The sequence below is a fragment of the Mus pahari genome, chromosome 20 (genome assembly GCF_900095145.1).
Source record: "Mus pahari chromosome 20, PAHARI_EIJ_v1.1, whole genome shotgun sequence".
In the NCBI taxonomy this organism is placed as follows: Eukaryota; Metazoa; Chordata; class Mammalia; order Rodentia; family Muridae; genus Mus; species Mus pahari.
In genome coordinates, this window is record NC_034609.1 from 49388852 (window position 1) to 49399273 (window position 10422).

Here is a 10422-nt window from a genome sequence, read left to right on the forward strand (position 1 = left end):
CACACACACATATAACACACAGATACTACACACACACACACAAACACATACCACACACAGCACACATACCACACACACACACCATACACACATACTATACATACTACATACACACACACAATACAAGCATACCACACATATCACACACACACCACACAAATACCACATGCACACACACCATACACCTATACCACACATACTACATACACATACACCATACACACATACCACACATACTACATACACACACACAATATACACATACTACACACAGACACCATACACACATACCACACACACAGACACACACACACACACACACACACACACACAATGCTTACCCTGCAGTTTAGGGAAACTAAAGCCCTTTAAAAGCTTCCCAGACTTGAAGACTTGAGAGGAGTCTGAGGAGGGAGGCTGCCCCTCTCCCCGCAGCTCCTATCCAAAGCCTGTCTGGGCATCATTTGGGCAGTTCATTGACTATAACCCTGAACATGCCACATAGTGAGATGCATTTTCTCCCACTGAAATTGGGGGGTGCAGATGCTAACCACATTCACACTCTGCTCTGCACTCAGTCTTCAGCTAAGTTGGTTCCTTTTCCTGCTCTTCCTTTGTTAAACAGAGTCGTCTGACACTATCCCACTGCATGACTGAACATCATCACGGGTGACACGTGACAGTGGATTTCAGAGTTCATTATCTTGCTCAATGTCTTGGGACAAAACACAGTTATCCTTGATCTCCTATAGTCTTCCATTTTGCCAATCTTATGTAAGGCTTCAGGTTCCCTACTGTACCCTGCTGTGTTACTTCAGAAGTACCATTTTGCACATACATGTTCTTAATCCATTTTGCACATGTGTGTTCTGCAATCCACTGTGCACATGTTTGTTCTGTAATCTATGTGCACATGTGTGTTCTGTAATTGTCACTCTTGAGTTCCTCGGGTACAGGGATGGTGCTTTATACCTGGTCACAGACCACCTAGTGCTCTGGACTGAGCCTCAATGCTTCTCACTGGCTCCCTGATGATTGATTGACCTGCTCATAGAATGTGAGACATGATGTTTGGTTAAGTGCAGGATAGAAGCACGATGCAGTCTCATGTCCGCCTGTGGATGTGTCAGTGGGCAACAGAGGCACAGGCCTGGAGAGACCCCAGTGTACTGCTCAGACAAAAGTCTGCAGGAAATGCAGCCATATGTGGGCAATGGCAGCTCTGGTGCTGTGGTGACCACAGATTGCTTTCCTTTCCACTTCTTGGCATTTTGACACACAATAATAGACAATTCATTTTTTATTCACAGTGGTAGAAAGTGTTAGGAGTAAATTGTGTAGGAGCTGGGAAGAAACTCAGTTGGCAAGGTACTTGTTACCCAAGCATGAGGACCTTGTTTAATTCTCATGTTTAAAAAAATGGGGCCTAGGGAGATGGTTCAGTGGGTGAAGTACTTGCCATGCAAATATATGGACCAGAGTTCAGATCCCCAGGACCCACAGAAAAGTTGGGTGGGTATGGCAGCCACCCAACAGGAAACAGAGACAGGAAATTGTCAGAGCAAGCTGCCTAGCCAGACCAGCAGAATGGGTGAGCCCCAGGCTCAGTGAGAGATCCCACCCAATATACCAGGTAGAGTACAATCAAGAAAGACACACAGAGTCAATGTTGGATCTGCACACATGCTCACAGGCACACACATACATACATACACATACACACACAGAACTCTCATACACACATGTGCACATAGCATGCACACATACACACATATACATACAAACATACATACACATGTGCACATACACAGGAGAACTCTCATACATATGTGTGCACATAGCACACACACATATGTATGTAAAAACAAGAATAAAAAGATAGGCATGATGACACACACTTGTAATCCCAATAGTCAGAGTCAGGCAGATCCCTGGGCCTCACTGACCAGCCAGCCTAACATAATTGGTGAGCTCCAGGCCACTGAGAGACTCTGTCTCAGAAACAAGATAAGCCACATCTGAGAGATGTCACTCAAAGTTGATTCCAGTCTCCATACACAGGAGCACACAGGTACACACACACACACACACACACACACACACACACAAACATAGGAGAACTCTCATACACATGTGCACACAGCATATGCACATACACACACATACACATACAAACACATATGCACACACATACACACATACACATAGGAGAACTCTCATACACATGCACATAGCATATGCACATACACACACGCATACGAGAACTCTCATACACACATGTGCACACAGCATACACACACACATAGGAGAACTCTTATGCACACATGTGCACATAGCATACACACACGTGCACTGTGAGGGAATTAACATAATCAGGATATCGATGCTCAAGCCAATGGGATGAGGTAGCTTCCTCCTTGTCTATCACTCTTTATGGGTGTAGGTCTGTGTTGCCCAAAGTGTGTTCCAGGGCACCGTAGTCCCCACCACAAGTGTCACATCTCTGACAAGCATGGTGACTCACATTGCCCATGAACCTTGACTATTCCTACAACGTGTCTCTTCAGCATCCTCTAGACTTGCTCAGCTGCAGAGCCATTTAGCTAGCATGCCGATGCCTACGTTACCCTTGGGAGAACCCGTTCCTAACTTAGTGTTATTGCTTTTAGAGTATATCGCGCTGGGTTGTTGTTAAGTGTCTTCATTTCATTTGTTATTGGTAATGCTCCCCTGGTGAGCAGGATTTGGAGAGATTACAGAGCTAGAGAGTAGTTCCGTCCAGAGTTAGCAGCATAGAACATGGGGGATGGTGCCAGGTGGAAGGATGAGGAGCTAAAACAAAGCAGACAAGTCTCGTACACCTGACAGCCCAGTGTTGAGGAGACAGAGGCAGGAGGATCCCTGGGAATGCATGTCAGTCAGCTTCACTGAGTCAGTGAGCTCCAGGTTCAGTAAGACTCGGTCTGAAAACTAAGATGGAGAATGATTGAGGAATATACTGATGTCAACCTCTGGCTTCTGCTTACATGCGCTCTCTCTCTCACACACATACAGACATACACATGCACTCACGCACATACACATATGCATGCACACACACATGCTCACACAAGTGCATATACACACAGTCGTGTGATTTGGTGCCATTCTGTCTGTTCACAGAGCTTCTCATTATCACTGCCTGGTGCCCTTGGCAAGCTCACCACACCATATTGACTATCTTTCTCGTTGTTGCTGGACACTGTCAAGAAGCAACTTAAGGAAGGAGAATCTATTTTAGCTCTCAGTTTGGGGACACAGGCCACCATAGTGGGAAAGGTACGATGGCAGAGGTGTGACACGGCTCACAACCGGCTTTCCTTTGTTACCTCTTTCACTCAGCCCAAGACCCCAACCCATGGAGTGGTGCCACCACTCAGGGTGGGTTTCCTTCTTCATTTAACCCTCCCTGAAAACTTCCTCACAGAGGACACCCATGGTGTGCCTCTGCTGTGCTCTGGGTTTCTCCAGATCCAATCAAACATGACCTCTGCACTTTCATTAATAAAAACCCTGGCTGACAAAGCACGCTAGGATCCTCAGTGAATCCCGGGAGTCTTACCATGAACCTGTGTTTTATTCCTAAACAGGTGTTTTCTTTATTTCTGCCAGTTTTTAAAATATGAGCTCATAGCAGAGACAGGGATACTCTGAATGCCCAAGCAGCGCAGGGTTTCAGGGGCTGGGCAAGTCTGACAGGTAGGTAGTCGGTGGAAATTAATTTGTCACACTTCTGCTGGAAGTGGATTCACTCTAAGTTTTGAAAATTCACTGTAATTCAAGTCAGGAAACACTGGTGGGAGAGCCTGAAGCAAGACGCCAGGCCTGTTCTTCTTGTCTCTCTCTTGTGCCCCTCTCAACCCTAAAGCACTTGCAGGGCCCCATGGAAGCTTGACTAGGAGTCATGGTTGTGGTTTCCCTGGGGTCTTCTCACTTGGAAATGGACATGTCAGAAGCCGGCTTGGCTTCAGAGTCACTGTGCAGCCGAGGATGAGCTTCTGATCCTCCTGCCCAGGTGTGCACCGCCACGGTTCAGTGTACGCAGTGTTGACGATGGTACCCAGAGCCTTGTGCGTGCCTGTATTCCAACTGAGCTACATCACAGTCCAAGCTGTACATCATTACAACACAAGAGAGAATGGCGTTGGCTAGCCATGGTCTCACTTAGTTACCACCTTGAGTTGGGATTTGCCCCATAGAAGTATGTTTCAGAAAGCAAGCAAGCTTTCATTCAATTGAAACTGTTTAAAGGCTGTTGAGGGTTAATCAAAATACAGAGTATGTTAAGCCCAGTATGTTTGGTGCCTATATCCTGCACCCCTGTTGTGACAAGGGCCTCCAGGCAAATATGTTTCTCCATTCAGCCAAGTACTGGGGAGACACTATGAAAGGCAAGCTCTTCATGTCTGCATCTGCCCATGCTCACACTGAACACCACCTCTCTTGGCTTCTCAGGGTCTTGGTGCTCCCCAGTTGTGGGCTACAGCCTGACATCTTCAAGTGACCTGGCTTTCTGTGTCTATGGCCTTTGTCACAGTAGCTGCCCAAAGCATGGGGCTTTGAGGAAAAGCTTGAAGGTGAGGCTGGAGGCCATCTGCAGGGAGCTGGGTAGAGCGGGTGGAAGGAGAAAGAGTGTCTATTTGGGTGTGATATGCAGATAAGAGGAGAATCATCTGCTTTTCAGAGCCAGGCAGAAAGGAACATGAAGACATCAAAGTGTTTCACCCCCTCCATGAAGAATCCCTAGGCCCTATTGCAACCCCAGTAACATATAAACACATATGAGCTGACACACGTGAAGTGAAAAGCCAGACCTGGTGGTTGGCACATGTTATCCTAATGCTGAGAAAAGCTGAGGCAGGAGGACCTTATGGTCAAGACCAGCCTGAGCTACGGAAAATCCATGGCCAGCCTGAGCTGTGGAAAATCCATGGCCAGCCTGGACAACTTAGTGAGGGGCTGCTTCAATATTCAAAGTGGTGGCAAGTGCCAGGGTTATGGCTAAGGGTTAGGAACTTACCTAGCATTACAAGGCCTTGGGTTTGCATTCCCGACACTGCAAATAAATATGTCAGGCTGGGGATGTAGCTCAGTTAGTGAGCACTTGCCTAGCATGCGTGAAGCCCTGGGTTCAACCCCCTACTATTTCATAAACTGGATGTGGTGGCACACAGCTATAATCCTAGAACCAGGGAGGAACAAGTAGAGGTATCAGAAGTTCAAGGTCATCTTCAACTTCATAGCAAGTTTGATGGCATCCTGGGACATATGAGACCTGGTGTTTCAGCTTCTCCATCTGTTATGGAAATATGTTTCTCAAACTCTCCATGCAGATCAGGCGCAGTCCAAGGATCTGGGTCTGGAGCCCAAGAGTTTGCCATTTATAAAGTTCCCCAGGGCAGTGTTGAAGGATGCTGACAGAGCCTGACCTGGGGAAACCACTCCCTGTGGTCCAGTGTCCTTCGGTTAGGAAACCTAGCATACATCTTCCAGCTGTAGTCCAGAGCATTACCCAGCACCCCACCTGCCTGCCCCCAAATGGTTGCCAGAGATCCAACTGTGGAAGACCCAGCTAACACCCCTTCTCTTCTTCAGGGGAGGAGCGCCCCCGGGAGCCCCCGGGCCCTGCAGAGGCCCAGGCGCCAGCTGGGACAGAGGCTGGTGGGAGGACAAGCCGACACAACTGGACATGTTCTCAGGAGCGGCTCAGGAAGGTCTTCTGGGGCGTGGCTGTCGTGTTCTGCGTGTGCGCCTCCTGGTCCGGCTCCACGCAGCTCGCCAGGTTGACTTTCAAGACCTTCGACGCCCCGTTCACCCTGACGTGGTTTGCTACCAACTGGAACTTTCTGTTCTTCCCATTGTACTACGCAGGACATGTGTGCAAATCCACAGAGAAGCAGTCTGTGAAACAGAGATACAGGTAGGGACTCCTAGACCGCCGATCACTCACCTGGGGGCCATTCCCCAAGTGCCAGGCAGCTGAGTTGACCCTGGAGGTCAGCGCTGGTGGGCTGCGGGAGGGATCAAGGGTGGGTGAGACACCACAATATGCAGAAAATGCACCTGCTCTGTCCTAAAGTCAAGGTCAGAATTCTCTCTGCCTTCGATGATAAAGCCTCCAGTCTTCACCTCTCCCCTCCCCCTACCCCCAGTAGCCCGTTTCTATGCAATAGGGAATAGGCAGCATCTGCTAGAAATGGCCATGGTAGGGCTCCGAGGCATAGACATGGAAACAGAACCCTCACTCTGGCAAGGGGAATGGAGTCATGCTGAGGTCAAGGGCAGAAGCGCTGGGAACCAGGTGTTCAGGGCACATGTCCTCCCTTGTGTAAATGACAGAATGACAACAAGGCAGGGTACATAATTAACAAACCATATCACCTCCCATGGAATGATGACCCAAACCTCACCGTACAGCAGCTTCCCTGAGACCTTCCGGAGAGCCACTGGTGTGACCCACAGGGTTTCATAATATCATGCCCTTAGTTGCTCTGTGTCCAACATGGGCTGTGTCCAAACCTGTCTTGCCTGAAACACCCAAGAAAGACTGTTGGCTGGGATAACACTATTGACCACAGAAAACTGCTTGTCATCAGTCCCTGAGGTTGAACAAAAGCTACAAGTCATAGCTATTCCTTTGCGTTCTCACCACCTTCCTCCAACTATACCCACCCATCCATTACACATCCCCCTTAAGGTTGCTGTCCTAGGTGGCGCCTCTGTTGCTGTGATAAAACACTGGCCGACAACAACCTAGAGAGGGAAAGGAAACAATATATCTGTCTTAAGTGTCTTTAGCACACTCCTTCCTTGCAAAAATCCAGGCAGAAGCTCAAGGCAGGAACCTGGAGGCAGGAACTGATGCAGAGTCCATGGAGGGGTGCTGCTTACTGGCTTGCCCTCCAAGGCTTGCTCAGATTGCTTTCTTACAGCACTCAGGACCACCAGACCCTGGGATAGCACAGCCTACTGTCTGAAGTTGCCCTAGATAAGGAAGAACATCGCTGGGACCAGGGAGAAAAGAAGTTAGACAATGATGGCAGTCTTTACTGGAACCAGATTTTATCTGAGGAATATGCCTTTGTGTCCTCACACAGTTAGAGCTGGGATCCTTTTTAAAAATCTACCTGTAACACAGGACACAAATTTGAGAGGAGGGGGAATCTGATGGTATTTGCATGGAGCTCCATGGCCAGCCTCCTGTGGGGACAAGAACCCAGAGGCGGTAGAGTCTTCCATGCTGACTTAAGGCAACAGCTCCTGAGCCAGCCAGAAATGGCAGGGGAGATACTTAATGCAGCAAGCACTTCTGAACAGCAGCCAAGACAGGAAGCAAATAGATTTAGGAACTATGAGCGGGGCCCAAGAAATCCCCACGGGCAAGAAGGAAATAATGTCCTGAGTCATGGAGAAAAGCAGACATCCAGGAAAGGATGCGTTTGATAGTTAAGTGGTCCTGAGTGTATCAGCCTGTAATTAGGAGACAAGACAAATGTTCCCTCCGGTTCCCCTCAACCATGCACACAGAGAGAGTCCCTGAGCCTCAAAGGCAGCACAGCACTGTCTTAAACACAGGCAGCAGGGACAGTCCACCTGGGGACAAGGATGACTGCTGACACTTGGGGGCAGGTGCAGCCTAGCACACCTTAAACTCTTGGGCTTAAAAACACACACGTGGTGTCAAACTCAAGGTGGTGGCAAGGTCAGAGTAAGCAAGATGAAAGACTACATGGAAAGATTAGTCATATAGAGAAAAGCACCGGTGCCTGGGTTCCAGTCTACTGGCTTCCTGGGCAAACATCCAGAAAAGGACTAGAAAGTGGGCTGGTGAGATGGCTCAGCAGGCAAAGGCATTTGCCCTAAGCCTTTCAACTTGAGTTTGATCCCCAAGACTCACGTGGTGGAGTGAGGCATTGACCCCCCTAGGAGTTGTCCTCTGATCTCCACCTGTATGGCATGATATGCATGCACAGGCCCCACCCCACCCCCATGCTGCCTCCACACACAATAAAGAAAATGGAGACATGGGTGTCTTAGCTAGGGTTTCACTGCTGTGAACAGACACCATGACCAAGGCAACTCTTACAAGAACAACAATTAATTGGGGAAGACTTAAAAGTTCAGAGGTTCAGTCCATTATCATCAAGGTGGGAGCAGTGGCAGCATCCAGGCAGGCATGGTGCAGGAGGAGCTGAGAATTCTAATGTCTTCATCTGAAGGCTGCTAGCAGAAGACTAACTTCCAGGCAGCTAGGGGTAGGATCTTAAAGCCCACGCCCACAGTGACAAACCTACTCCAATAAGGCCACACCTCCTAATAGTGCCTCTCCCTGGACAAGTATATGCAAACCATCACAGTGGGTGAGTGGCTAAAGGTACTTGCTGCTCTTCAGAGGGCTGGAGTTTGGTTCCCAGCCCATCATGCTCTGGGCAGCTCACAGCTGCCTGTAACTTCAGATCCAGTAAATCCAGTGCCCTCTTCTGGCCTCTGTGGGGGACACATGTGAACCAAACACCCACATATAGATACAAACATATACATATAAATAAAAGTAATACTAAGAACTTAAAAGAGTTATTAAAAAGACAACTGTCGTGTTGTCTGAGGACAATGGGGAGGAGAGGGAGAGTGGAAGACAAAGCCTTGCACAATTTCTAGTTTGAAGATTATCCCTACTTCTAAATGTGGTCTTCATGGGTTATAGAAGTTTTGTGGCTAGATGGAGATGCTCATGGTATCCAGAGAAGCATGAGCACACCCCAGGAGTGAAGGAGGGCTCTCCCTCCATAGCCAGAAGAGTCTGAGGAAGTCACCCCATCACGGTGCAGATGGGGGAGGATTTTAAACAGTCTAGGATGCACAGAGTGGGGGAAAAAAAAAAACCTAAAATCACATCTTTCATCTTTGTGCTTTAATCAAAATTGATGCTAGAGGAAGCTTTAGCTGACGCCGAGATGGGTATCCTGGCAGAGAGCATTAGCAGAGAATGGAGGGAACGGGAGCCAAGCAGAGGCCTGTGGCCTCAAGAAGGAAGCTGGAGAGTGAAGCAGCTCCTCTGGGGATTCCAGGGGACACAAAGCTGCTCACTCCTGAGCAAAAGCTGAGGGGTGGGGAGCCACTCCTGAGCAAAAGCTGGGGGGTGGGGAGCCACCAAAGAGAAGCAGATATGCAGCACCCAGTGTTGAGCAGAGAGCTAAGTCACTGGGTCCTTGTGGCAGCGGGTCTGGGTGAACTGGACGTTGCTGTCCTAAGCCATGTTTAGGAAGCCATCTGCTGCTAGCCTGTGTCTGCACAGTGGCTGTCAAAGCCCTGGGGTTGCCTATTCTCTGCTTCCAGCTTTCTAAAAGAGTGCTCCTGATCCAGGGCTGGGAGGTGGCTCAGCCAGTTACTGGAGTTTGTGTCTATAGCACCCATATAAGAGCAAGGCAGACATGGAAACCCACGTGCAACCCCAACATTCTAGAGAAAGAGATGGGGAATCACTAGAGCAAGTTGGCAAGCACAGGCCTCAGTGAGAGACCATGCCCGAGCACATGGGATTATAAGACGGAGGAAGACACCCCAGTGCCTACCTCTGGCTTCCACATACACACTTAGACCCATGTGTAACCCCATGTAAATGCTGCTGGGCCTGACTAAATAAGAGGGTCCAGGAGTCACCCGGCCACATAGAACAGATGAATATTTCAATATCTGAACTCTGATTCTGCTCCATGTGCAAGGGAAGGCTCCCTGGATGTGTTACACTCTCAGAGCTAGGCTGTTAATAAACGGATGCTTACACATTCCAGAGCCCTGGTGTCTGCAGCTCAGTGCATGGACTTGAGGAAGGAGACTCCACTGAGGGCTCCAGCAAATGAGGTAGCCTGCGCCTGTGCACTGTGGGAGAGCAGAACACCCCAGCACCATGAGGGTGTTCATTTTGGAGAAATGAGCTCCCAGCTTGGAGGTTCCAGACATTATGGTAGAGCATTGGCCAGGTATCTCACACTGAGATAGGCGTCAGGAAGTAGAAGTGGGCGAGTCATAGCCTCACTGACTTGGGATTTCTGCTCTCGCCTTGGGTCTCCCAGCGAGCCCTCTCTATCCCCAGGAGACATGTGTTCCAGCTGAGGGGTCTCTGCTTCTCACTGACATCTGGAATGTCCCAGCGGATAGTCACAGGCTGCATGGAGGAAGGGGCGTGGCCAGAACTCAGGGAAGACTTTGTAGCAGTACCCAGTACCCAATTAAATACTCAGATTGATCCTGGTATTATTGGCAGTGTTTCTTGCTACCCATGCCCCCAGTGTTCTGGGTTCCTGAATGAAACACACACACACACACACACACACACACACACACACACACACAGAGAGAGAGAGAGAGAGAGAGAGACAGAGA

The 10422-nt window shown here is 49.0% G+C and overlaps 1 protein-coding gene across 1 annotated transcript in view; it reads left to right on the forward strand.

Annotated features, from left to right (window-relative positions):
- The window catches only part of Slc35f3 (solute carrier family 35 member F3), a 101134-nt gene that overhangs the window by 16989 nt on the left and 73723 nt on the right, over positions 1 to 10422 (forward strand). The window contains exon 2 of the mRNA XM_021220746.2: positions 5635 to 5959. Within this exon, the coding sequence (XP_021076405.1) occupies positions 5635 to 5959 (325 nt within the window). The remainder of the gene's footprint in view (positions 1 to 5634; positions 5960 to 10422) is intronic.